Source organism: Mauremys mutica, chromosome 23 (genome assembly GCF_020497125.1).
Source record: "Mauremys mutica isolate MM-2020 ecotype Southern chromosome 23, ASM2049712v1, whole genome shotgun sequence".
NCBI lineage: Eukaryota > Metazoa > Chordata > Testudines > Geoemydidae > Mauremys > Mauremys mutica.
In genome coordinates, this window is record NC_059094.1 from 13,714,242 (window position 1) to 13,741,713 (window position 27,472).

General features: G+C 55.6%; 2 protein-coding genes across 5 annotated transcripts; one reads left to right on the forward strand and one right to left on the reverse strand.

The window, feature by feature from the left end:
• Positions 1 to 781: 781 nt before the first annotated feature.
• GALE (UDP-galactose-4-epimerase) lies at positions 782 to 11,916 on the forward strand. 2 transcript variants are annotated; one of them, XM_044997641.1, is made up of 11 exons: positions 782 to 926; positions 5,731 to 5,857; positions 5,981 to 6,096; positions 6,834 to 6,947; positions 8,070 to 8,246; positions 8,867 to 8,980; positions 9,098 to 9,164; positions 9,310 to 9,395; positions 9,947 to 10,024; positions 10,322 to 10,436; positions 10,787 to 11,916. In XM_044997641.1, the coding sequence occupies exons 2-11, from the start codon at positions 5,737 to 5,739 to the stop codon at positions 10,840 to 10,842; spliced, it is 1,044 nt and encodes a 347-aa protein (XP_044853576.1). In that variant the 5' UTR covers positions 782 to 926; positions 5,731 to 5,736; the 3' UTR covers positions 10,843 to 11,916. The 2 variants fall into 2 exon arrangements, with proteins under 2 accessions (XP_044853576.1, XP_044853577.1); XM_044997642.1 differs by lacking the exon at positions 782 to 926 and adding an exon at positions 5,029 to 5,064.
• Positions 11,917 to 12,049: 133 nt separating this feature from the next.
• On the reverse strand, positions 12,050 to 27,093 carry LYPLA2 (lysophospholipase 2). Of its 3 annotated transcripts, XM_044997643.1 has the most exons (11): positions 26,957 to 27,078; positions 25,512 to 25,515; positions 21,528 to 21,634; positions 20,081 to 20,112; positions 19,144 to 19,209; positions 17,086 to 17,133; positions 16,763 to 16,833; positions 16,369 to 16,442; positions 15,922 to 16,023; positions 15,450 to 15,626; positions 12,050 to 14,753 (listed from the first exon to the last, which is right to left on the reverse strand). In XM_044997643.1, the coding sequence occupies exons 1-11, from the start codon at positions 27,068 to 27,070 to the stop codon at positions 14,703 to 14,705; spliced, it is 846 nt and encodes a 281-aa protein (XP_044853578.1). In that variant the 5' UTR covers positions 27,071 to 27,078; the 3' UTR covers positions 12,050 to 14,702. The 3 variants fall into 3 exon arrangements, with proteins under 3 accessions (XP_044853578.1, XP_044853580.1, XP_044853579.1); XM_044997645.1 differs by lacking the exon at positions 25,512 to 25,515 and having other exon boundaries at positions 26,957 to 27,093; XM_044997644.1 differs by lacking the exons at positions 25,512 to 25,515; positions 26,957 to 27,078 and adding an exon at positions 26,226 to 26,499.
• Between the last annotated feature and the right edge of the window lie 379 nt (positions 27,094 to 27,472).

The window sequence follows — 27,472 nt, forward strand, 5'->3', positions numbered from 1 at the left end:
GTGAATGCCACTAGATGGCAGCAGGTGGCAGTCACAGCAGTAGTTACTCTCGCAATAGAGCTAATGTTGGAATTCAGCAAACTCCAAGGCTGGAGTGTGGGAATAAAATCCCTCTTTTAAACCTTGCTGCAGCTCCATGGAAATACAAACTCTCTTGTGAACCAGCTGAGGGGTCAGGGACAAACCTGGCTGGGGCTCTTTGTTCAGCCCAGGCTGATTTGTGGTTTAGGGATGGGGTGGGGCACACTCTGGCAGTGGGTGAGGTTGCTCTTTGACTTACTCTCCTGTGACTTAGATTTTGAGCTGCCAACCCTCCAGGATTGCCCTGGAGTCTCCAGGAATTAAATGATCTTTAATTACAGGTAGTCATGTGATGAAATCCCCAGGAACACTCCAACCAGAACTGGCCACCCTACTGAGCATGCAGGGCCCAGCTCCCCAGGCTGCAGTGCTGCACAGGGCCCTGCCTGCTTGTGCTGCAGCCTGGGGCTACAAAGGATGCAGCTACCACCCCATTGCAAAGGGGAGGCTGCAGAAATCCCAAGGCCAAGTCCTGGGGGCAGTTCTGAGTGCAGTACTGCAGCCTTCCACCCCCTTCGGAGGAAGGAATGGTTTCATCCAATGTCCCCTCCCCCCTTAATAGCCGGGGTGGTTTAGTCTAAATCCTTTACCACCCTCCACAGGTAGCGATGGTCTGAGCCAATCCAGCTCCCTTCCCCGCGTCTCTCCCCGCCCCGAGCTACGTGGTTTGAGCCAGAGCTCCGCGTTTGGCTCGTTTTGGCCCTGGCGCGATCCCGTAGCGTGGGGGCGGGAGTGACACGTTCCCATGGGGAAGCGGCTGCGTGTCCCTGAGGCCCGGGGTGGGGCTTCGTCTCTTAAAGGGGCCGCGCCACGGGCGAGAGCCGGGAAGAGCCCAGACCGCCGCGGTGAGTGGCCCTGCCGGGGACGTGGTGGCAGGACGGGAGGGGCGAGGGCACAGCCCGGGGCCCCGCCGAATGGGGGGGGTCGGTTAGTGCGGGGGTCGGTGGGGTGATGGGGGGCAGGGATCCTGGCTAGTCGGCGTGGGAGGGGGTGCTGGCTGGTCGGTGGGGGGGGGGGCAGGAATCCTGGCTAGTGGTCGGGGGGGGTCGGTGGAGGGTGGGGTGGGGGTGCTGGCTAGTGGGGGGGCAGGGATCCTGGCTAGTGGGCGGGGGGGCTGGCTAGTGGGGGGGCAGGAATCCTGGCTAGTGGGCGGTGGGGGTCGGTGCAGGGTGGGGTGGGGGTGCTGGCTAGTGGGGGGGGGCAGGAATTCTGGCTAGTGGGCGGGGGGGTCGGTGGGGTGGGGTGGGGGTGCTGGCTAGTGGGCGGGGGGGGTCGGTGGAGGGTGGGGTGGGGGTGCTGGCTAGTGGGGGGGGACAGGGATCCTGGTTAGTGGGCGGGGGGGGTCAGTTAGTGCAGGGGTCGGTGGCGGGAGGCTGCCCCACTAGGGTCTGGCCCCTCCCGGAGCACCAGCACCCGTGGTGAGAGAAGTGGGATCCTGGGGCGAATCCGAACCCTGCCCCTCCGCCTCCACCGCTGGCACCAGGGTATGGGGGGCCATGGGGCCATGTGAGGAAGGGGCTTGGTGCTGCCCATGCCCCCCCCCCCCCCCGAGCCACAGAGAGAGGGACTGAGCCCTGGGAACACAGGCTGCAGCCGGGCCTTTTCCAGGGAGGCTTCTGCTCAGGGGTCTCCTCCTGAAAGGCAGACCCACTGCAAAGGCCATTGGTGCCTCACACCCGCCTAGGTTCCAGGCCAGCAAGGGGCTCAGGACAGCAGGGTGTGGCCGTCACTGACCTTCCCGTATCGCCTCCGGGAAGGCAGACCGGCTCCTGTCCCTCTAATCAGCCAGCGCAGTCCTACTGCCTGACCACGTGGCCCCATTCACACACCCACTGGACAGGGAGCCCGTTGGTCCTGCTGGGCAAATTAGTTTTGTTCTGTCCCCAAACAGGGATTCAGGCAGCGGTAGCAGTAGGATGCGCAGAGGGAACAGACTAGAATCCTGCTTTGGACTCTGAGCTTTTAAGGGTGGTTGAGGCGACAGTGTGGGCCTGCAAGGGAGCCGGAGGGCCTGGCTGGGTGAGAAATCCAGCCAAACACAGGAATGGGGTGGTTCTAACCCCCAGGCGGGTCTGGGGCCTGTAATGAAGTTAGACCCACAGAGTAAACAGGACCGGCTGGCACTGCATATACCCATGAGGGAGCAAAGCGCCCTGTTGTGGCTTTACTGAGGGAGGTTTTATTGGACTGTGTGGGAAGTTGGGCAGTCTGGAAACCGACTTGCCGGTAGCCAGGTATAAATGAGAGCTCTTCGTACAGCAAGAAGATAATTGAATTGTGTGGCAGGGAGAGGAGGGTTCTGTACAGGCAGGTGGGAGAGAAAAACAGAACAGGAGCACCCTGAAATAATCCTTTGTGCTGTACTAAGCTCAGAGTTCTTTACAAACGTACCCTTATCCCATTTTACATATGGCGAAACAGAAGAACAGAGAAGTTAGGTCACTTGTCTAATTCCCACAGTGGCAGAGCTGGGAATCCCTACTCCCAGGCCCCTGGGCCCCATATTCAAATTAGGTTATGTAATCTGAGGATTTGGTTTACACTTTTGGTCTTTTTTTCCCTTCCCCTTAATTTATTATATAGCAACATAAGCAAAAGACTGGCCTCTCCATTCAGCTGCCTGCAGGCGGTTCAGGTTTCCCTGTTACTCTTTTACTCATTTCCTCTTTCCTGGAGAAGTTTGCTGAAGGTGGAGAAAGTGCACCTGGCAGGTGGAGATTTGCAGACGTCATGTGCTGTGTGCTGCACCCCCTTCCTCCCAGCAGCCGCGCCCATTGAAAGCGGATGCTGAGCTCAGGTTTCAGACCTTTCCTGTAAAATGACTTAGAAAAAGAAATCAAATCAATGTCCTGCGTGAAGTGTCAGCCCAAAGGTTCCAGTTCTTATTTTGAACCAGTCCAGTGTGCGGATGGTGATGCCTTAGGCTTATGTGAGTCAATAAGCAAGAATTTTGTACACCAGCAGGTAGCTCAGGATTTCAATAGCTGCTTGGTTCCAGCTCATAGGCTGGTGCCTGGATTTACATTAGGGGCATTTAAACACTCAGATGCATAGAGCAAAGGGAATGGCTTTGGGGGCCAGCCGTCCCGCTCACTGGATAACGTATGAGCCTCCCACCAAGGGACTGTACAACCTAATAAAGCAAGTGACGCTAGTGACCCCGGAATTGGTGCAAAATCCATGCCGGTGGTGGTGGTATGTGTGCTTAGGTGTGTGAGGAGCTTTAATCTGGATAGTTAAATGCTGTCTGAAAAGGAGGGAGAATGGGAACTGCCTGGGGAGGGAGAGCAGATAGCAGGGACTTAACCTGTGTTGCAAAGCCGGAAGTGCCAGGTGCCAGTGAGTGCTTCGCACACACCTGAGTCAGGGGCAGGTCCTGCAGCCACATACCTCCACTGGGGCCTCAGGCGCTAGCTGATTGGACTGTGCTGTTAGGCGGGCTGGGACGGGGAGCCAGGCCAGACCTCGCTGTATTTCCTGGCTTTAGCCCACCCAGCCTCCTCCTAGTCTGTATGTGGGGCCCCACGCTGTCCAGCCCAGAAGAAAGTGGGTCTGTTTGCTAACAGAGTCCATTGAAGAAGGAGCCCCTTGCATCACGTCCTGCTCTGGCCTTTCCCGCTCTCTTGAGAGCAGCAGGACAGAAGCCTCCTTGAGCAGGAGGAATGAATCAGGTAGGCTGTGCCAGGTTGGCATCAGGGCATTTAGAACTAAATTGTTGGCGCTTCCGAGCGGCCTGTGTGTGAGGCAAGGCTGGAGTGCATTTCCTGCTGGCTGGCCGTACTAGACAGCACAGACAAGCAGCTAGTGTTTATTCCTGGGCAAAAGAGGGTGGATCTCCCCATAGGCTTAGTCATTCCTGCCAGGTCAGAGACCTTCCCAGCTCCAGCTGGCTGGAGCCTCTTTCCCTGCAGGGACCTAGCGGAGGGCATACAAAGGACTAGGAAACGTGGACGGTAACCCCTGACTCCTAAGTGAGACCGCTTGACTAAGCTACACCCTGAAGAGTGGGAGGGAACGGCTTCGCTGGGCGTCCCCGTGGCGGAACCTACTCTCCCCACTACAGAGAGAAGAAGTGATTTGACTCTGCTGCCTCCTTCCTCGAGCTCCCCAGCTGGCCACTCAAGGATAGAGCCTCTTCCCCCAGCTGGCCAAGGACCCTCAGCTGGGTCCCTGCTCCTCCTGTAAGGCAGGGCTCTCCCCCTTGCAGGGAAACGAGGCTGGGCTTGTTTCTTCGTTTGGCTAGATATGGAGCAGGTGGTTGGCTGTCGTTTCGTAGTCCCGACCTTTTCCGTTTTGGGATAGGGTTAACCTGGGTGTAGCTTTATGCTGCTTTTCTCCCCCACCTGGGGCTGGAGTCTGTCGGGGCCAATCCTGCATTAGTGGCAGGGTAGGGTCGTCTGGATGGCTACCCGTGCTTTGCTGGCTGGTTCGCTTGCATGGCAGAGAGAGCTTTATTTTTCAGAGCTCATCTGGTCTGGCTCAAGCTCTGATCCTCCCTTGGTGACGCCCTTGTTGGTTGCTGTGGGACTGGTTGTGATATCAAGCAAGTGACTAACCTCAGAATGAGCTCATGTTTGTGTGAGGCAGCATGGGCTAGTGGTCTGAGCACGGGATGGGGGAGCTAGGAGCTCCTGAACTCTGATCTCAGACTGATACTGACACATCGTGTGATCTTGGGGAAGTTGCTTCCTCTATGTGCCTCAGTTTCCCCATATGCAAAATGGAAATAATCCCTTCTTTGCATGGGTAACTAGTGAGCGTTTGCTAAGTGCTTTGGAGGCATTGATGTCTCATAAACCCTCTCCCTCAGGAAAACTCCACGCAGGTGGAAATGCTCCCAGGCGGGATGTTTTTCAGATTTCCATGTGCTTAGTAAATATCTATCTAATTGGTCCTGAATGTTCGGTTCAGTTCTGCTGATCCCGCCCCCCCCCCCCCTCCTTTCTCACAGAGGCCACAACAGAAATCAGAAGGGGCCCAGAGGTGGTGATGAGAATGACCAGGTCCTGGAAAGAGAGACTAAAGATGAGGAGTGATTAGTTTTGAGAGAGGGGGGCAAACTAGAGGGGACATTATAGAAGAATATAAATCAAAGAATGGGCAAAAGAAAGTAGATCAGGCTCTGCGATTTACCCTTCCTCATAGTATGAGAACAAGAGGACCATCAGTTAAAATGTGAGGCAACACAATTAAACCTGAATTCATTTGTACGTGATGTGAAATTAGCCTGTGGGACTCATTGCCACTAGGTATCAATGAAGCCAAGATCTTAGTAGGGTTCAAAAAAGAACGAGTAGTTCCTTGGATGACTATTCCAGGGGATTGGAGATAAACGCTCATGATTTAGGGCATACGACAAGCACAAAGGGCCAGCTTTTTAGAGCTATCAAGGTGTCTAACTGCCTAGATTAGTGAGTTACCCTCTGGACAGGTTACTCTCTTCAATGACCTAGGATTGGTCATTGTCAGAGGTGGGATCCTGGCTAGATGATCCAACCTACGGGTCCTACTAAAGCAATTCCTATGCTCCATCTGTCTAGTCATTTCTAAGGTTTCTGTCACTGCAGTGTCCGGCCCCCAAGATTGCCCCTTTCACTCCATTCTTTCCATTTGTCATCCCACTCAATGGGTTTTCCGATCTCATCTTAGGTGAGGATGGCAGAGAAGATCCTTGTGACAGGTGGAGCTGGGTACATCGGCAGCCACTGCGTGCTGGAGCTGGTGGAAGCCGGCTATATCCCTGTAGTGATCGATAACTTCCACAATGCCATCCGAGGTAAGGAGAGTCACTGCCACTCTGGGCTCTGTCCTGTGGCCCCTGGTGACCCTCAGTCCCACTTGAGTGGCCATGGTCAAGGCCTGATCTTTCCTGGTGTCACAGAATAACCTGTCTCCCCAGGGGGAGATGCTCTTCCCGAAAGCCTGCAGCGCGTGCAGGAGATTGTGGGCAAGAAGATTCTTTTCCAGGAGCTGGATATCCTTGATGAGGCAGCTCTGCGGGAGCTCTTTCAGAAGGTGAGCACGTGAGCTAGCGGCGATCCTGCTGGGGAAGGGGAGAATATGCATTTCCTGCAGCGCAAGGTGCTGTGCTGACAGGGGGAAGCTGTTTGGAACATGTGCTGAGGGAGCAGCGAGACAAACGTATCCACAGGACGCGGAGGCTTTAGAGCTGGTCAGAAAATTGTCTTTTTATTTTTCCCCTCATGGAAAATTTCAGCATTTCTGGCAAGAATTTTTCAAGTTTCTGATTTCTTGCCAGAAGCAGGATGCAAACCAAAAATGTGGCCTTGGAACTGTTACAGCAGGAACTCCTGGTAGTTTGGATGCCTCGTGCCCCTGTTCTCTATGGGCTGGGTGCATACACCTCCCCTGACTCACAACAGTCTCCCTTCTTGCTGGCTTGCCACAGTGCACCATGGGAGATGCAGTCTGGCTGGGGAACATGACTCATAGAGAAGAATGGGAGCGTGAGGCACCTGAACTACAACTCCCAGGAGCCACTATGGTGGCATTTCCAAATCAAACTTTGGAGGTTTCAGGTGTTGAGGTTCTTTTGACCGAAAGTTGAATTTTTCTGTGGCAAGCAGACACCTTTTTGTAGGGACATTTTGTTTAGTCAAAAACCCAATTTTCTGTCAAAAAACAGTTTTGACAGAAAATTTCCTACCAGCCCTAGGGGCTTTTTGCAGGTGTCATTAATCCAAGTTCTTTCCCAGCCGGCACTAACCCTTGGCCTCTCTGTTTCCTTGCAGCACCATTTTTCAGCTGTGATGCACTTTGCGGGGCTGAAGGCCGTTGGGGAGTCCGTTCAGAAACCCCTGGAGTATTACAAGGTGAACCTCACGGGGACCATTCGACTGCTGGAGGTAAGCAGAGCCCTTGAGGCAGGGCACTGGAGTACCCAGCACATCCCCAGTGCAAAGGGCTCAAAGGCACACGAGGCTGGGGATGCAGACAGACCCTGTGGGGAGCTGTGTGCACACCCCACTTAGTGATCAAGGGGAGTGAAGATCCAGGGAGTAAGCCCAGCTGGGGGGGTGACCCTGTGGCCTCCATCTCTCCGAGTTCCAGTCCAGTCGGGGCTCATGCAGGCTGACACCTCCCCCCATGCAGAATTACAACAAGAGGGTATCAGCTGCATACAGGAGAGCAGAGGAGAAAGCCTGGAAGGTAATTAGTGTGAGAGAATGGGAGGGATGGAAAAGCCCCTCTGGCTGCCTGGGAAGAAACCTCAGGATCTCTTTCCCCCAGTTCACGGCTGAATGAATATGCTCCTCTAGACCGTGGCCTTGGCCTGCTATGGTCAGCGGCGCTGAGAAGGGGGTTTCTCAGGAAAGCCTAAGCACCACTGAGGTGGCTCTTCCGAGTCAGAACTGACCCCGGCACGGCACTAGGGGGCGCTGTGCCTTGGCTGTGATGCAAAACCAAAGGTCTGGTTGAGCAAGATTATTAATGGTCCCCAGCACATTTGGTAAGGGTTGGGGTGTTAGCCCCAGGTACATTCTGAAGTTCTGTTCTGCCTCCCTAAATTCCCCCAGTTGTTAGTGGCATTCCTCAAAGAGCTGCTGAGTTTCACCCTGGAGGTGGCTACGTTTCAGTGGTAATATATGGAGATAGGTCTATCTCCTAGAGCTGGAAAGGACCCTGAAAGGTCAAGTCCAGCCCCCTGCCTTCACTAGCAGGACCAAGTACTGATTTTTCCCCAGATTCCCTAAGTGGCCTCCTCAAGGATTGAACTCTCAACCCTGGGTTTAGCAGGCCAATGCTCAAACCACTGAGCTCGCCCTAGGTGGTCTGGTCCCCAGATAGGTTGGCTGTACATCAGTTTGTTTCATTCCCTGTATCAAGGGCTCTTTGCACATGTGCGCTGTTGTTAGTGGGCCGTTGAGTACTCGCTAGCATGTACGTAGAGCTTCCCATTGCCGAGCACACGGGAGAGGCTCTCCCTGGGGCTTGACACTGGACGGGTCCCTGCTTTCCCCTCTCAGACAATGAAAGCACACGGGGTGAGGGACATTGTGTTCAGCAGCTCGGCCACGGTGTACGGAGACCCTGCCTACCTCCCGCTGGACGAGAACCACCCAGTTGGGGGCTGCACCAACCCCTACGGCAAATCCAAGTACTTCATTGAGGAGATGATACGCGACCTGTGCAAGGCCGAGAAGGTAAGAAGCACCCACTCAGCCCTGTGCACACCCTTGAACCAGGGAGACTGGGAACCCAGTAGGTTGGGCTTCTCCTCAGCTGGATCCTAAGTCCAAAGTGTCTCCCCAGCATTCCTGGCCCCCCTCCATACGCAGATCTCCTCTAGCCGGTGGGGAAGGGGATCAGCCACTCCTGCAGCACTGCTGAAAGCCCTCCAAAGCCCCGCCTCTGCTCATGCAGAGGAGTTAGGGGAGATCGGGGACACACACATACTGGCCCCCTAATGTGGAACCCACAAGGATGGAGTTTAGAGGCCAAGGCCCTTGCCTCTTCTGTGGGGAGCAAACTGCATGAGGGATGAATTTTCTGTCGAGTGACCCATTCCCACCTACAGGTTTCCTCAGGGGACTAGGAAATCTGGGCCTTCTGTTTCCCACCAGAACTTTCTCAAGGCTTGGGAGATGGATGGGAGCTGGGTAGATGAACCAGGCAATGTTCATATTCCAGGGCTCCTTTGAACAGCTTGGTGGGGGAGGGATGGAAGGGGGTGCTGCATGAGCCATGAGAATCCTAGCAGCTTCCTGGGGCCCTGTTTGCGCTTCCCAGGCAGAGTGTGTGACTGGCGCTGTCTCTCTCCCAGGACTGGAATGCTATTCTCCTCCGGTATTTCAATCCCATCGGAGCCCATGAGTCAGGAAGAATCGGAGAGGATCCCCAGGGAATCCCCAACAATCTGATGCCCTACGTTGCTCAAGTATGAACTCCCCTTGCAGACTGTCTTTAAGTAGTGCTCCGTGTAAGAGCCCCTGTACGTGTTCCCTTTGTGTGTCACACGAGCAGACTGAACTCACGAGCCCGTTCCCTTGTGCAGGTGGCAGTGGGGCGCCGGGAGTACCTGAGCGTGTTTGGGGACGATTATAAGACAGCTGACGGAACAGGTGCGCTGCCCAGTGTTTCTGGCTTATCTTAAACTCTGTTATGTTAGATGGTGCCTGTTAAATCCTGCTCCCTGTGGCCCAGGATGACTGAGCTGCCTGGCGCATTCACTGACCCGGTTTGCATTATTCTCCTGTTTCTTGGCAGGTGTCAGGGATTATATTCATGTCGTGGATCTAGCCAAAGGCCACATCGCTGCTCTGAAGAAACTGAAAGAAAACTGTGGCTGCAAGGTAGGAAATTTCTCTAGTCTGGGTGTTGGGGATTAGCAGAGCCGTGATTCACCGACATTAACGTGGGCTCAGCAGAACCAGCTCCTTCGGCCTGAGCCCCCATTCCAAAGTAGAGGCTGTTGCTCAGGGGGAATTATGTACACCCCTAGCGCTGTGTGATTATAAAGGCAAAGGCATTTTGCCCTGCTCCCTCTATTGGGCAATAAGAGTAAGGCCCCTTATCTGGCCGTGAAAAGAGCCTATAGTCAGGGTGAGTCAGGTGTTAGTGCCAGGGGTGGGGTTGGACAGGGCCCAGCTTTCACATGTGGCCCCTGATTTTGGGAGCCCCCTTGGGCCAGCTGGGCCCCAGCTTTCAGACGTGCAAGTGCCCGCAGCCCGTTAGCTGCAGCTGCTCATCAGAAATCAGGCCCCATTGTCTCAAGCTGAGCACCCAGAAGTCCAGGACAGTTTGAGGGTGGGGCCAGGTGCTTTAGTGAAACTGAAGGCTGGGCTGGGCGGCGCCCAGGCCCTCAGCACAGCAAGAGCCAGCAAGTTTCTTGTCCTACGTGCAGATCTACAACCTGGGCACAGGCTGCGGTTACTCCGTCCTGCAGATGATCAGAGCCATGGAGAAAGCATCAGGAAGAGAGGTACGGTGCCAACCCAAGGCCTTACCACGCCCCCGGCCCTGCATGAGCAGCGCTTTCAAGGCTGTTCTCAAACTCTTTCCAGGGCATCTTTCTGCCCCTTGTGCTGGTAAAGCGCAGCCAGGGCAGCTGTCCCTGCTTCCAGCCGGGGGGTAGCTGCTGCCTTGAGGTCTGTGGGGCCAGGTTGTTAGCTACATGGGCCTGAGCCTTGTGCTGCCGTCGGAACCCCCTGTCCAGCCCCTGGGGCCCGTGTGGTGAGGTTCCGGGACCGTCACCCCCGACGCGGTGCTTTTCTTTCAGATAAAGTACAAGATCACTGCCCGGCGGGAGGGGGACATCGCCGCCTGCTACGCTGACCCCGCCCTGGCCGAGCAGGAGCTGGGCTGGAAAGCTGCCTTCGGGCTGGACAAGATGTGTAAGTGCAGCCCCTCGGGGCGTGCTCTGACCTACCCCCACCCCTCACTCTACCTGGGCCTCCTCTGGCCCCTCCCAGTGACTTGGGGGGGAGGGGGGCAGGCAGGGCATCATTCAGTCTTATGCCCATTTATCCCCACCCCCCTTGAGCTCTCACCAGAGCTGCTTCCGTGGCCCGGTCACTTAGCTGCTGCTCTGGGGGGGAGGCTGTATGAGAAGCACCAGGGGTTGGTGCGAAGAGTCAGACACACCTGCAGGAACTAGAGCGTTTGGTTCAATATTCTCGCATGGGCCCTGGAGGTGCAGCCAGCACCCCTCCCCCCAGCCTCAGTTTCTCTCTGTGTCTTGCAGGTGAAGATTTGTGGCGGTGGCAGGTGCAGAATCCCACAGGCTTCAGCAACAACTAGAGCGTCGGCCCCGGGGAGCAGCCAGGACGGTGCCGGCCCGCCAGGCTCAGTCCCCAGAGAGCTGCAGTTGCTTTCTCTGCAGGGGTGGGCCGGCCTGAGTCGTACTGGGCCAGTGACATTTTCCCACCTTTTAACCAGGAGCTGACTTTACTCATGGCACCGGGCAGTCAAGAAACAGGCTAGGGCCTGGCCTGGGGAAGCCCCTGGCTCTGCAGCAGCAGAGGGCTGAGCAGACCCCAGCCACGCTGAGCTGCGTTTAGCAGAACTTGCACAGCTGAAAACATCGCAGCACGATTCAGTGGAGTCCCTCGGAGAAGGGACAGACCCCCCCCCCCCCAAGCCATGCTGGGCTCTGGCACGGAGGGGCTTGCTCCTTCAGCTGCTGCTTCCCTCATTGCAGAGATGGTCACTGCGCACAGGCCCTTCCCTCTCACCTACCTCACAAGGACAGGACGCCACCCACACTCGGCAGCTTCCCAAGGGCCAGGCCATCTCGTCAGCATTTTCATGTACACCAGCCCATCCTGCCCCTGGGCTCCTAGTTCCCTGTGTGCAGGAACATCTTCCCCACTCCTGGGGGGGGCTTCCATCTTCCACCTTTGGGGCTTGGGCACTGCCTTGTCCCTTCCCCTGCCCCAGTCCCCTCACCCTTGCTTGTAAGGGACCAAATGAGATTTTTATTGTGTCGGGCGGACACAGGAGCCAGGGCCTGGTGCTTATGAGTCTGTTGTGTCTAACTGCGCTGAGCTAGCTCTGTGGCGTTCAAGGGCCGGGCACGGGGGTTTCCTGGGGGTGGCTTAGTCACTAACACTTGTGGGACAGAGCGTGTGAGGGGAAAATCACAATCCCTTAGCCCAGCCCTTCGTGGCTGTCGGCGTTTACAAGCTCACTCCACAAGTGGCTGCGGCAGCTACTTCCTTACAATCAGACTCACCAAAGCCTCCCTGGGGCAACGGGTTGTTTTCCTAGCTCCTGAAGCTTTTATTTATTACAGAGAAGCTGTGAGCGATCGGGGGACACAGGGCCAGTCTGTTCTGCTCTCATTTCCTACAGCTTATAGCTGATGCTACTGAATGATGCATTGAGATTTTGACTTGCCTCAGGGGCCAGTGTGAGTCAATCTGTTCCTGCCTCTGAGATGAGGTGGCGCAGAGCTGCCGTGCCCCAGTATCTCGCTGCATTAAAGAGACTGGCTCAACGGCGTGGGAGAGGTTTATGTTTTCTTTAATCTCACGTCCAAGGGTGTGGAACACAAACCCTCCCCGAGGAAGACAGAGAACTAAAAGCCATTTTCAGGAATGGACAGAAGCTTCTTTCTCTCTCTCCCTGCGGCCTCAGCAGCCCCCAGCCCAGAGGAAGTTGCTGCTTACACAGGGAGAGAGCAGCTCCGGGGAATGCGCTGAGAACAGGCCCCTACTTTCATACATAAGAATGAACATGAGGCCGGGCCCCCAGCCAGCCAAGCTGCAGAATGTTCCAATTCACAGTCACATAGCTCAGGTAGAGCCGCCAGCCTTAATTTAAACTCCCGGGAGCTGCATTCCCCTCAGCCCAGGGAGGGGGCAGCTTTAAGCAGACCCGAGGAGGAGGAACAGAAGGGCTGTGTCCAAAATGAGACGAGCTAGGCCCGCCTCTCCCCTCCATGCGAGCAGCGACATAAGTAAACCCTTTAAAAAATGGGGCCAACCTGCTTGTGAGGCACTCGAGAGGGTTATTGCTTTGTGCAGCGCTGGACACGGCTGCATCCATGGACCGTGGTCGAGCCCCCTTTTCTCCTGCCTCTGGGAAGCTGCACCCCAGCCACCAGCACCATCCCTCACCTGCTCTTCCCCCCACCCTGGGCCTGAGTGAGTTGCTGCCTTCCCTGCTCCTGCTGGGGCTGCAGCTGGGAACAGCCAGCCCTGCCCCCACCGGCAGTCCTAGCCCTGGCTAAGTCTATGCTGGGGGGGTGGGAGGCCTGGCTCAGCTGATGGAGACAGCGCCTGCAGGAGGAATAAGGAATTCAGCCCTTAGCCTAAAAAGGTTTCTTTACAAGACATTTGCAGCTGGATTTCCAGGCCCCACTTATGCTCCAGCCCAGAAGGGGCTGATAATGCAGCGGGCTGAGTCCATGGGGGGAGCAGGCCTGTGCTGCTCAACAGCAAAGCCCCTGGGCCTGTACAGGGAGAGGCCGGCCCTCAGCTGCAAGGGGGTGCAGGAGGGGAGAGAGAACAGGTCCTCTAGGCTGCGGGGTGCTGCTCTGCCTGCCAAGATACATGAGCCAGCACCGGATGCCCCCTCCCCCTATCCCTGTGCCAGCAGTAGGGGCTCAGCTGAACAGGGCAGGAAGGACCCAGCCTTCCGTGGAGAGGGGCAAGCCCCCTGTGGCAAAGGCAGGCTCAGGTGACTTCATGAAGGCGATTCTGCCCCCAGCTCTTAGGGATGCTCTCGCCTTCCCTGCTGGGACGATCCCTGCCTGCCGCCAGCAGGCTGGTGCCTATGGGCAAGCGTGCAGAGCCCTCAGGGCTATATGGGCATAGCAGCGACTGGCCCCAAGGGGGGCTCTGGGACTGGCAGCCCCCGGGGCAGTGGGAAAAGGCTCTCCAGCATTTGCCGATGAGACAGCTGAGCTGACGTGGGCAATGGCAGATGCTGGTGAGAATGACGACAAGGCTGAGAATGAGGCTCCTGCCTGCATCTATCCCAGCCCAGGACAAGAGCATCAGCTGGAGCTTTTCCTTCTGTCCTTCCACCTGACCTGACCCTGCTGTGAGAGGAAGAAGTAGCAGCAAGAGACGCTCCTGACTGGGCCGGCACCCAGGACAGAGCTCAGGGGAAATACACTAGGAAGCTGGCTGTAAACTGCAGTGATTTGTCTTTGCCTCCTTGCCTAGCTTCTAACAGTGCGGCGATGAGAGGAGAGACGGGCGGGGATGCCCCAGCACAGAACGGAGAAGATTGTAAAAAGCAACAGGAGGAGAAGGAAATCCCTCGATTATCTCTAGAACGGCTGAGCCTCTGCGCCCTGGCAGCAGAGACACAATCAGACGCAGTGTGGAGCCCGTGGGCATGGCTGCCTTCCTGTTGGGGGTGCGTGTAACAGAGCGCATGGCAGGAGGCGGGCTGGGCGTAGGTAGCTACCTTCCAACCCACCTGTGCTGCCAGCTCCCTCAGCTGTGCTGCTGGGAGAGGGAGCAGAGTTTAAGGTACAGTCCCAGTGTAGCGCGCTCTGGCCCAACGGCCCCTGAGCTGGGCCCCCCGGAGCCTCAGGTTCCAGAGGCTGATTTGTTTTAAAAACCTCTGAATCGTCCCGCCCTGGAGACCAAAGGACTGTGCAGCTGCCTAGAGGCCATGACCCCACTGGGCCACACAGCGGGGTCATCGGGCCTGTCGAGGTAGCTTTGCAAAGCTCTCGAGCTCAAGCCCAGGGGAGCATGGGCCAGCAGCCCCCCCCAGATCCCAGACATCTCCTGCTTTCCAGGGGAGGGACTCCCTGCTAATACTGCAACAGGAGAGACAAGACCATGGAAATCAGCCTGAGTTAGTGCTGAGCCCACCTCCACAGCCGGGTCGGATACAGGAAAATCAAGGGGATCGAAATCCTCGAGGGAAAAACGAGAGATAAGGCCACACTGGACTTGGGACAGTCTCTACCTTAAACAGCTCCACTCTCAACTCAGGGAGCACCGGGGAGCAACACCCCGCACGCCTGAGGGCCCGTGGTGCAGAAGAGACAGGAGAGGGAAGGACTGAAGGGAGGGAAAACAACTGGAGTTGAGGTTGGTTGCCATGGCTTCCGTTTGCAGCAGACAGGATCAGTGGGAAAGATCAGCGGTGGTGACCTTGCGTCCTTTCCCTGCGACAGTCTCGAGTGGCTCCGCTTAGATCCGGGGCAGCAGCTTCTCAATGAATTCCTTCACCGCCATCATCTCCTGGACACAGACCACGAGAGCCCGTCACACACGGGGGCTGCCCCGGTGCCCGCAGGGGAGCGTCCCGCAGGGGCAGGGCCTAGGGCTGGGAGGACACTGCAGGGGGGTGCCTTGGATCCAGCTTTTCAACAGCCCAAGGGCAGACGCTGCCACTGCTGACAGTCCCCTGAGCTGGGTGCTCCTTGGGCAGCGCAAGCCCCCAACCTGAACGAGGGAACAACCCCCAAGCTAGAAGTAGGGGCTGGTTCTCCCCAGGTTCATTCAAATCTAGGCTTCTACACCCTTAGCTGGGACCATCTCCCCCGTCCTGGGGCCAGGGAAGTTCGGGGCCCATAGCCACCCTCCCCCACGCCAGGCCTCATTGCAAAGGCCATTGCGCTCACCCCGGACTCGTGATCCAGAGCCGTGGCAGCGAAACTGCAGCCCCAGCCACCCTCTTCTTCAAGAGGAAGATGCAGCCTTCACATAGTACAGATCCCAGCCGGCAATGCACCACCACGAGCCAAGCAGCCCGCTGTTTGGATCCCACCAGGGCACTGCATGCTGGGACCTGTACTCCATGCAGTCCACATCTACAGGAAACGTGAGGATGGGCACAACCTGCTCCACATTATGAGACTCCAGTGCGGCCCGCAGGCTCAGGCACGATATCCAGATGCCCCTGACCCCAGCCCTCTGCGCCTGCAGCTGACTGACCTGAGGGCAGGAGCTGTGCATCATTCCAGGGTAGGTTTTGAATTGAACCTTGGTGGGGGTGACGACGGATTTCAGCTTCTCGGCGGTGAGGGCTCCGAAGCGGACAGGGATCATGGGGTCCATCTCCCCGTGACACTGCAGGATGGCTATATCCTTGTTCACGCCGTTGCTCGCTGCCTGCAGCACAAAGAAGAGGGCTTAGTGGTACCAGGGCATGGCGGGATGCCTCACTGGGGAGCAGATGAGCGATCGATGCAGTGTCCTGCCTACGGCCGACCTGTGCCACAACCCCAGTGCCACCGACTCCACCGGGTGCTTGCTGTCCGCAGTCCCAGGTGGGGTTTGCTGAGTTCTGTGATGGGCAGCAGCAAAGCCCCCTCCATCCCCATCCGCCCCCCGATCTACTCCCACCCCACACGGTGCCTTAGCAAATAACAGCCCCGAGGCAGGTAGACAGACAGATCGCCGGTACCTGAGGGAAGGCCTTGTGTAGCGGGAGCCAGCAGCTGAGAGCCACGATACCAGCCAGCTGGTATTGGGAGGTGAGCGCCGTGTAGAGCGATAGGGCACCGCCCTGGAACATACCAAGCACAGGACCATGCAGTAGAGCTGCTGCCTGGAGCTGCAAGCCCAGCGGAGTCCAACCCCAAGAGGGGAGCGACCCCTTCCCAGTGCAAGTGACACCACCCCCTCCCAGCCAGGGGCACTGCCCCCCCAGTGTATAGCCACATGCACAAACCGCCCCGGGAGGACAAGGTCCCCCTGCTTGGGAATGAAGCTGAGAAAGCCACGGAGTGTAACCCAGCCATCCCCCTGCACCAACACGGCCAGGGAGCTGGAGCCAGGCAATGCTGCTGTTCCTGTGGGACAGCAGGCTGGACGCAAGTCCCTGGCTCCAGCCTGTACCATCAGTGCTTACCTGCGAGAAGCCCCCGAGGATGATGCGGTTGGGTGGGATGCCATTCTTGATCTCATGCTCAATAACTGCTTTAACTGGAAGAAGCCAGAGAGAGGTGGGTCAGCTCAGGATGGCCAGGGGGTCCTACAGTGTCTCACAGGAGCTGGGATCTGCGCAGGGCAGAATCAGGGCAAGGCCCCAGGTGTGTTCTCCACAGGGCACAGGAAGTCTGAGATGAGGGACAAGGGAAAGGACGGGAGGAGCAGAGGCAAAGGCAGAAGCGAGGACAGATCCTGCTCCCCTCCAGGAGAACGAGAGGCCGTGGTGAGTCGGGTGGAAAAGGGATGAAGACAGGGCTAGACAGAGGCTGGGGAAAGGCCCTCAGCCCAAGTGGCTGCACCCCCACTTCTCTTACGGTTTTCAGCTGCTTTCTTGATTCCAGCTTCATCCTCAGGCGCGTCCGGACTCAGCCCCATCAGATCGAACCTGGGAGGGAACGCAAGTGAGATCAGCCCCCTCCTCACTCTCCCAGTGTCCATGGCACAGGGGAGTCTCAGGACCAGATACACCCACCCCCTCTCCCCTGGGGGGGCTCCAGCTATCTCCCTACCCACCTTTCCCTCTCCTCCACGGGTGGCTGGAGAAAGACCCTTGATTCCACCTGCCACTACCTCAGGCTCCCTCTGTTACACAAGCCATCCCCTCCCCCAAACCCCGCCAGCAGCCCCACGAACTGACCAGGAGGGCATCACCATCTTCATGTTGAGGGTTACAGGAATCCTGGGCCTGCAGAGAAAGAGAGATTAAGGCAAGTGAAACAGCCCAGGTGGGACCTGCAGCAGGAAAAGTGATCCTGGACCTATTGCCCGAGGGATCCAGCCCAGAGAGGCCGCCCAGCCAGCCCCAGAGAGGGCACTTTGGCCAGCAGGCTCCCAGCCCTGCACCAAAGAGACTAATCTGTGACAGGTCTCAGAGTAGCAGCCGGGTTAGTCTGTATCCGCAAAAGGAACAGGAGGACTTGTGGCACCTTAGAGACTAGCAAATTGGCAGCAGCAAGTGAATGAAGCAGCATGACGCCCCCTAGTGGTACATCCTGCCCCCAGCTGGAGGCTCACCTGGGCGGAACAAGATTTAGCTAGAGTCCCTTAGAGTATCGCTGGCTCAGACAAACACCCGCTGCCTATGGCTCGGTGTGACTGGCCCTCGCTCACCTCCGCCAGGGGCCAGAGAACCCAGGGAACCGGGGCAGAATTTGCATGGATCCGCCCCCTGCCCTGTCCAGGTGGGCCTGGGGAACCACCCTGCTGGGGCTGAACAGCAAACTGTTTCCCTCCCCACCCTCCACATGCAGCACCCCATGTCCGGCTGGGATTCCCCCCTTTTTAACATATGTCCAATCCTCACTGCCTCCCCCTTCCCCAGCTGCTAACTCCCCAGCTCCCCTCAGGCTCTCGGCCCGGCTAACGTTGGCCCGGTTACATGTGCAGAGGTCCTGCACATCCAGCTTCCCTCCTGGAGCAGGCAGTGTTGTGTGCTGTTGCCTAGCAGCCCATCCAGGGACCCGGCATTTGGGGACTGGCTCTACTCTTGCCTTTGTTTTTCTGCTGCTGCGCTGGGGAGATGCTGCCAGGGCAGCAACTGCTCGCTCCTGTCCCGTTAGGATGGGACGCCCAGGAACGGAGGGTCTCTGCTCACTAGGATGCTGCTCCGGTGCTTCCCCGGGATGGGTGAGTGCACATTTGTGTTGCTAACCAAACAGAAGCTGCTGAGGCATCAGTGCTAGGGCCTCGCAGTGTACGTCAGGCACTACTGCTTTATATTGACCTGGCCTGCTCAGAGAAGGGACCTGAGGCCGATGCTCCCTGTGCTTCTGGCTGCTCAGTGCAGTCACAGGGAACAGCTAAGCAGAACAGGGAGGAAATCAGACCCTGGGTAGCAGCATCTCACTCATTACACAGCTGTGCCTGGAAGCCAACTATCTGCCTCTCGAGCAGAGACTGGGGGCCATTCCTGGACTCTGGAGGGAAAGGCAGTCAGCTGCCTGCAGAGCCGGGGAGACGTTTTCCTTGGCTGTTTTAGAATCCCTTGTTCCTCCTTCCCAAGTGCCCAGCTGAGGGGAGTGCGCCTTGCGCTCCAGAGTGACGCTGACTTGTCACATCACAGGCACTGGCCAGCGCGTGCATACTTCACCCTCTGCCGGATTCACCGTCGGGCTTACTCCAGGGACAGAGGTCATGTTGCCCTCAAGTGGCTGCAGCCTACAGAGGATATGAGCCCTAATCCCAGCACAGCTGACACCAATTCTCCTTTAGCTCTGTATGCATGAGGCTTAACTGGTGACCACTGCCTGTGGCCATGGATCCATCACACAAGGTTTGGGTGCCATGTGCCCAACTCGGCCACCCATCCTGCAGTCAGCACCCCCTGAAAGCTTCACCATCACTCATCTACTAGGGGAAAGACAAGTCCCCCCTGCTGGAACTCTAGGGGAAAGGTCCACACAAGGAGGGGAAGTGGGAAGAGATGATGGGGCAAAGGAAAGGAACAAGACTACAGCCCACCAGCTCCGCCCCCCGACCAGAACAGGAGCTGGCAGGAGCACATCCTGTGAGAGCACCACCCGTCCCAGCCAGCTCAGAGTGGGAGGGGCGAGCCCTGCCTGGGAGCAGCAGAGCGGGACAGGCTCCAATGCTAATTTCCATTCAGGACAGTGACTACCTGGTGAGATATTCTCCTCCCACTAACTAGCAGACGGTTTCAGAATTCCCCCCGATCAGGGGCAGAGGTGATACTTACGCGTGAGGGCAGATATATTTCACATATGGGAGTCGGATGGAGGAGAACGCCTCAGCCCAGCTGTGCCTAACAGGGGAGAAAAGAGAGAGTTCAAGCCTTGCATGCTACAAAGTGTGAGGCAAGGTACCGCCCCGTATACTGGCACCCCCACTCCATCCTCGCCATGTCATCCCTATAGAGCCAGGAGCACCTCTAGGAGCAGGGATCCCAATCCATTCTGCTCAGTGCACTGGCAGTAGTCCATGATGAGCCTGGCCACACCATCAATCTCCTTGCCTAAGCACTATGATGTTACCCCAGCAGCACAAAGCCGCCCGTCTCTTGTACGGCTAGGCAGAGAGACCCAGAGCAAACAGCCACACGGCTTAACGGCTAGTAATGGAGGCGTTGCTATCGGAGAGGAAGGCGTTCTGCAGAGACGGGCTCTGTGTATGCAGCAGCCTTCGGTTACCTTAAATCAGCCTCACACAATGAATGATAAAGCAGCTACCTAGGCATAGAATTTACTCCCGCCCCCCACCCAAGGTAATGGAAAAACCATTTATACTTTACTAGCCTTCAAAACAATCCTCCCGCCAGGAGAGCAGAATGTTGTGAGGCGGCTGGAAATCACAAATATTAAAGCTGAAATCCAGACAGCTGTTGGCCAGAGATGCCCACACTAGGGTCACGGGATCATAACTTGCTGCACTCGCTAGGCTATTACCATCCCTTCTCCATCTGGGAAGGAGCAATACCATGCCCCGGCCAGACAGGCAGTGAAGCAATTTCCATGTATTTAAATAACACAGATCCAACAGGCTTATCTGCCTGATCTCTGCTCTGTGCTGCTACCAAACAATGCACTTTTCAAATCCCAGTGAAAGCAGGCAGCATGGATTCTCCGAGTACCACTTGACAGCCAGACAACAAGGGCCAGTGCTCCAGAAATACTCACCCTGTGTCTCCGAGCCCATGTAAAAAAATGACCTGTTAAATTAAGGAGAAAACAAAGGTATTAGCCAGCATAACAGCTGGTGGACTCGTGGTGAGGCAGGTCTGGGATTTAAAAAGCAGCCATGTGGGGCATTGTGCAGGGCCATTCAGTCAAACAAAAGCAGATGCAACACTCTTGAGCAGAAATTACCCAAGCTAATGACATGTCCCTGTGCCCTAGAGAATCATAGGACTGGAAGAGACCTCGAGAGGTCATCTAATCTGGTCCCCTGCACTCATGGCAGGACTAAGTATTATCTAGACCGTCTGAGAACGATGCACTGAGTTGGGACAGACACACAGATTTACTGTTGTAGGATCTATTTATCACCACCTTACTCATGGGCACCGGCTATCTCGAGCTGTCTTCGTGGTTAAACAGCCGAGACCAGGGCTGTTGAACCTGTCACTAATGTGCCTACCCGATCATTCTGGAGAGCGCAGGTTTGAGGACTGGGCTGGTGCTCCCCAGCGATTTACATTCTCCCTAAGGAAGGGGCAGAAATCTCATCACTTGCGATTTTTAAAACTAGACTCGACAGCCCTCTAGCAACGTGTGCTCTCGGGAGGCGACCCTGCCTGGGCCCCCGGAGATTCCAGCTACTTCTGATTCTGCAGCAGGACCGAATCTAAACAGCTGGCTTTGAGGAAACAAAAGGGTTCTCTTTAAAGGCGCCCATGAAGGGTTTGCCTTTGGAACTTTGCAGGGAAGATTCTGAAAGCACAAACGGGAGTGAAGCGCCCAACTCCCATTGACCTTCCAGGAGTTGGGCACTTACCTGCACTCTGTGCCTCTGAAAACCTCCCTGACCCCACTCTTTATTCACTGTTAGCTTTTAGATCGCGGTGGGCATTTATAAACCTCAGTAATCACTAATCCACTCTTAGAGCTCCTCCTCCTCCAGTTTTATCCTTTTCCACTGAGGAAACATGGATCCAACCCCTCACCCCAGTTCCTAGTGACACCTGAAATTGGCAAGGCTTTCTCGCTGGGGACTGGGTGGCTCAGGATTTCAGCTCCAGGGCTGTCAAACTGGCAGCTTCCACTTCCAAGAAGGGAAATAAGGCTGTTTCGTTTACTTCCTTGCTAGTGCTGCAGCGACACCAATACGGCCAGCACCACTCAGCGAAGCAGGGCGAGCTCCTTGTTCTCAGCAGGTACAAGAGAACTCACCGGTTTTGTGCAGCTCCTACACAAACAGCAGTGTGAGTTTTTAATTTCAAGAGATGAAGACACTTTGAACCCGAGGGAGGCTGCCCCTTCGAGCACATCACTATCTCAAGATGGGCTTGAGCTACAGGCCAGCGTCCCCTTTGCATTTAATAACGACAGTGGGAAAGAAAAAGGCCAGTTAATTCCCTAATCAGCCGAGGCTACAGCAGATGGACAGAGCAGAGACCAGCCTTACCGCTGCAGTCTCCCGTTCTGCCCCTGAAACAGTCACCGCATCAGCAAGGAGGGGGACAGACATGTTGTTACCACACATGCACTGAAAGGAACTCCAACAGCTGGCACCTGTAGGGAAGAGAGACAAAATCAGGTTGCAAATCCCAGCTCCAGTCTGAGGGGCTGGCACCGACCGATTAACACCAGCTCAAAGCCAGCTCAGCACGGTGGTGCCTGGAAGCTGCTGCCATCTGATGGCTGCCCACTGAGGCCTGCGTGGAACAGGAGTTGAAGGGCTCAGTTCAGTTCGTAATGGGCCATGGAACCAACATTCTTCTCCTCCTCCAAGGCTGCTCCCTTCAGGATGGGGGTGAGATACATTGTGGGACACTGGAGAAGCTTGTACCTGCCTGGACTAACAGGGATCTCATCTCCGGGGCTCTCAACTGGGCAGCTTTCACAAGAAATAAACACGCACAAAAAAGGAAGTGAACTTTGCAATCGCCATCCTAATGAACCCTGCACATATGTGCCGCCCAAGACACAAACGTCACGCATGCCGGTCACATATTGACTAACACACTGCAGTGTCAGCAGTCAGGAGATCGCTTACAGGTCCCCAAACTAAACCAACTCAGGGTTTAGATTGACCTGAGTGGACAGCCCAAAATGCATCGCCCCAGTGATGCTCAGAGAGGGTGACGTGGAGCAGAACTCCAGGCTTAGCTCAGGAAAGGCGAGAGAGCTCATATTGAACTAGTTTCAAAGCTCCTGCCTCTTCATACAGAGGGGAACGTGCACGTGATGAATTGCAAAGCCAGGAAGCAGCAAACAGCACTTCTGAATTAAGCTTTTGGGGGGGGGGGGGGGAAGAGTGTTGGAAGTGAGGATAGGAAGCAGGTCCTGGGCTTCATCATCTTTATTCTCCCTTGAGGAAATCTCACCAATAGCTGCAACCTTAATAATCCCCAAACTCTGTGTCTGCCGATCACTGCCTGTCAGCTCATGGCAAGGGTTTGTGTCTCCCTTCCTGCCCAGACCAGGGCTCTGCGCAGCACCTTCCAAAGGGCCTTGGGAGGCTCTGCAGGGAGGGCATCTCTGGGAGCATCACCCAATTATATTTCATTGCAACAGAACAGATTCAGCTCAAGCCTGGCTGCTTGGGAGTCAGAAATCAGTGAATGTTTTCCACTTATGGGCGGCTGATTGGATGGTGAAAATTGACTCTTGTTTCTGTTCATTGCACCTTAAGGTCAAGGTTATTGATCTCGCTGGTAACAATGCAGGGACTGGAGGAGCCAAGGGCCAGTTCTGGCTCAGCATACCTCTCTGGCTGTCATGGGAGCCATGCTGAGGAGGTCTCAAAGGCAAGCTCTGCCTGCAGCCCTCAGCTTTTCAAACAGATCAGTGACACACATTTTACAACGCTAATAAACCAGACAGCCCTTTGTTACCAGCTACGCCCACAGGCCCAACTGGATAGAAAACAAGCAACATTCATCTGCTGGTATTACAGCTACATCACCTGCAAAATCTTCTTTGCATCTATTAATACAATCACCATCACGCTCACCTCAAAGAGCAGGCAAACACTGCCGGCACATTTAACCTCGCCAAGCAAGTTTACAGCTCGGGGACGGTGCCAGCTATTGCCAATCCTGGCCATTGATATCGTATCCAGCCACAGAACGGGTGAAGCGTGGGCACAGGGCACTTCCCCGCATTGTCCCACCAGCGTCTCTTAGCTATAGCCTGGAGGGAGCTCCATCTCCATGGCCCAGTAAAGTCCTTGCCCTCTCTACTGAAACTGCCCAGATGGGTGCCAGTCACCGCCAACCGTGCCAGTGATTTTGATGATGTGGAAACCTGCCCAACGAAAACTAAACCCAGATCCACCAAACTCGTTTCACGGACCAACGAACAGTCATGTTTTCAGACTCTAATCAAATATTAGAAGGAGCTCATCAGATCTGGCACCCAAATGCCACATGACTAGCCACAGAGACTGAACCCACATATTACTGCCTTTCCCATGTTCAGAGAAACCAGCGGGGAGGAACAGCACTTGCCAGAAAGGTAGAAGACGACAGCCCCGAAGAGCCGAGTCTCACTGTCCAGTATAGCCTATCCTGTCCTGAGACTAGCTACTAGTTGAGTACATTCAAGAATGCGAGGCACTCAGATGCTATGAAAATGGGGGCACTACAAGAACCTAAGACAGATGCATAGATTAGTTAAAATGTGCTCCCTATATTGGATAGGGACTGATTCCCCAATCCCCCCCCCACTCTGCTCACACAGGCTGTGAGGGGCTAACAGATGGTATGGCAGTTCAGAGAAGCCCCCAGGATATTTAACCCTTTCTGAGCTGGGAACCTCCTGGGAGCTTTCTCCTAAGCTCTCCAATGCTCTATGGTTTCAGTGGGGTCAGAAATGCCACAAAAATAGCCCACTGCCCCAACGTTTGAGCATTTATGCCTCACAGTTAGTGCAGAAGCAGCCACAAAAACAAGACGTTAAGGGACACTCTGTCAGGCCCCAAAACGTGTTTTATGCAAAACAATCAAAAGTAAATTAAAAAAAAATGTTAAAAGAAACCTTTGCAAGATTTGGGAAATTTCAATTAATGTGGCTTTTTGCTTAAATTTAAGCAGCCCCTTGGAGTAGCCATCACTCAGTCATTGGCATATTATGCTCCTACATAAGACCTGAGAGAAAACCGGCCTAGAAATAAAAGGAGAAACTGACCCGTCTATTTTCAAAGTCCAACTTTGGGGTAAGTAGCTGGGGGGGAGGGGGATAAATAGCATAAATCTTGAAAAGTAAATGAAATTTTGAATAGTTTTTCCTTTCTAAAAGTCTCGTGTTTTATCTGTAACAAAGATAAATGCATTAATTATTATTATTAATTAGAGAGCTGCGCATTTCATTGCTCAAGTAGGCCAAACTCTGTGTGTTAGCCAACTTAAGTGTAAGTGAAGGCTGGCAAGCAGGGTGGGGACGTGGGTTGCCAGAATTGGAGGATGAGGGGCCCAGCTCGGGGAGGGAGGGAAGGAAACTGGCTAGAGTTGGGGGTGAGGTGCCTGGGGCCGGGGAACTGGACAGAGCTGAGGGGCCAGGCTCAGGAGGGCTGAATGGGTGCACAGCTCAGCTTACACTGCCAATGAAATGCAAGCAGCTGCCTGTGATGTGTGTGGGCAGCAGCAGAAGACACCAGAGAGTTTGCCCTGCCTACAGCATCAAATGGGCCGTCTGTAGGCTGGATTTTGGTGGAAATCAGGCTTTTCTGGCTTTCTGATCCTCACCAAAATTAGCAGAGTTCGGCCCATTGATACCTAAAACATTCCCTGAAAGTTTGGAATTGATCAGATACGGTTTTAAGAAGTTATCATGTCAGATGCAGTCAGAGAAATGCCATCAAGTTGAGTGTAAGCCCTGGATTCACTCAACTACAGAGGTCTCAGTGTCACAAAAGACAAAAATATAAGGTAATCAGAGCCTGCAGTTTTAAAACCTACTGAGCCAAATTCATCCTTCACGTGACTCCATCAAAGTCAACAGAATTACACCAAGGGAGAATTTGGCCCCATGACTTTTAACCTTACTTTCTCCTTAATAGAATTTGGCCAGGAGATGTTCACTCTGAGCTTGTGGCAACAACCTGCATCAGTTCTTATTTTATCCAAAGCAATTCAATTTCCCTAATTAATCCACTCCTTTCTACTATACAATACAAATAATCATATCCCCTAGCTAAAACCCAGAGAAGTGCTTCACACATGGATAATCTATAACAGCCCCCACTCAATGGATCCCCAACACCTCCCTAAAGGCTCCTAGTGTGTTTCTCTCTCATCCCTTTTTCTGGTCTCTTACCCAATCAATACCAGAGTCTTTTTTGCCTTTTCCCAGACAGAGCACTCCACATAGGAGAGGGTCTTCTCCTCTGCCACTCCTACGCTCTGGAACAACTGTGTATCTGCTCTCAGATATCATCCAGACACACCTCTCTCTCCTGCCTTGCCTCCTCATTGATTACTGGGTTATGACCAACGCTCTTGTTTGTCCGTCATTTATGGTGCTTGCTACCTTGTGCTGTGTTTTGAGTGCATACAGTTGGCAGAATAATACATTCTACACCAACTTCTCTGAGTTGTCTCCTGCAATATCCTTGCACTGACCCAGCTCCCAGATTCCCTACATTATTCCAAGTACTACCATCACGGGTAGCCAATCTGTGGCTCCAGAGCCGCATGCAGCTCTTCAGAGGTTAGTAAGCGGCTCCTTGCACAGACACTGACTACAGGGCTGGAGCTACAGGTGACAACTTTCCAGTGCTCACTGTTCAACCCCTGCCTCTGCCACAGGCCCTGGCCCCAGTTCACCCCTTCCCCCAAGGCCCTGTCCCTTCCCACCCACTTCCCGAGCCTAGGGTGACCAGATGTCTTGATTTTATAGGGACAGTCCCGATTTTGGGGGCTTTTGCTTATATAGGTATCTATTACCCCCCACCCCCATCGCGATATTTTACTCTGGTCATCCTACCCGAGCCTGCCGTGCCCTCGCTCCCCAGAGCCTCCTGCATGAGGCACAGGGAGGGAGGGGAGGTGCTGATGGGCGGGCGGCTGGCAGGCAGGGCGGGGCTGCTGATGTATTACTGTGGCGCTTTGGCAATGTACACAGGCAAATTCTGACTCAGGTTGGCCACCTCTGTGCTTACCATGTCTTCTCTCCCTGGATATGATCCCCATGGCATATCCCTACACTACCCCTACCCTGAGCCACCAAGTGCTTCCTTAGCCTGCATGCAAACACAACAACTTTCCCTATATCATCATATACAGTCAATTGCAACATCCCTCTACGATTTCCAATAGCACAACACCCTCATACCCCACACAGTTTGCACAGCTCATTCACAGAGCAGCTCTAGTAGCTTCAATAGCACATCCCACCACATGCGGCTCATGAAATTCTTGGGGCCATTTCCACCTGACCCCATAGTCCAAAACTCCCCTGGCGCCTCCCCCCAACCCCCATTACCATCTCCTGAGATGTGTGTCAGCCCCAGCCATCACCCTCCCATCTCAGTGTGTCTCCGAACTAGATCAAGGTCCTATCTCTCCCTCCCTTCCCCCTATAGCCCATCCTCCCTCCACAAATACTTTGGCCATTACCCCCCACCACACTGACCCTTCCGCCCATATCTCCCCCCCGCTTCCCACAATAGCTCATTTCCCCCCCAACCCCTCCCTCATGTCTCCCCCTCCCCACAATAGCTCAGTTCCCCTCCCCCCCACTGACCCCTCCCCATGTCTCCCACTGACCCCTCCCCATATCTCCCCCCTCCCCACAATAGCTCAGTTCCCCTCCCCCCACTGACCCCTCCCCATGTCTCCCCCTCCCCACAGTAGCTCGGTTCCCCTCCCCCGGACCCGCCCCGCTCCGCACCTCTCTCGCTCTCTCCCCGGCTCCTAGACACTCTCCTGCTTCTCCGACCGGAACTTCCGCCAGCCGACCGGTCGGGGCGCCCGGGGTCAGCCCACCGGAAGTGACGGCACACATGGCACGGAAGCCGGAAGGGGCGCCATCTTGGTCCTACCCGGGGGCCGCTGGGCCTGGGAGGGGGGCGGGAGTCCCCAGGGGTGGCCCGGGGGAGGGGGGCAGAGAGACCCCACCCAGCAGCCTCCGCCCCGCGGGGGGGCCCGGGTACAGCGGAACGGGACCGGCCCTCAGAGGCCCCCTCAGCCCGGGGGGAGCGCGAGCCCTGACGGACACACACCCCCCCCCCGGGCGGAGCGGGATCAGTGCCCCGAGCCTGCCCCGGGTTCACTCCCCTGCCGGGTGCGATCGGCCTGGAAGGGGGCAGTGTCCATCCCCCCCCAACCCCCCGCAGACAGTGACCCAGAGCCACACGTGGGGGGTGGGGCAGCCCAGAGCCCAACCCCTGGGGGAACCCATGAGAGC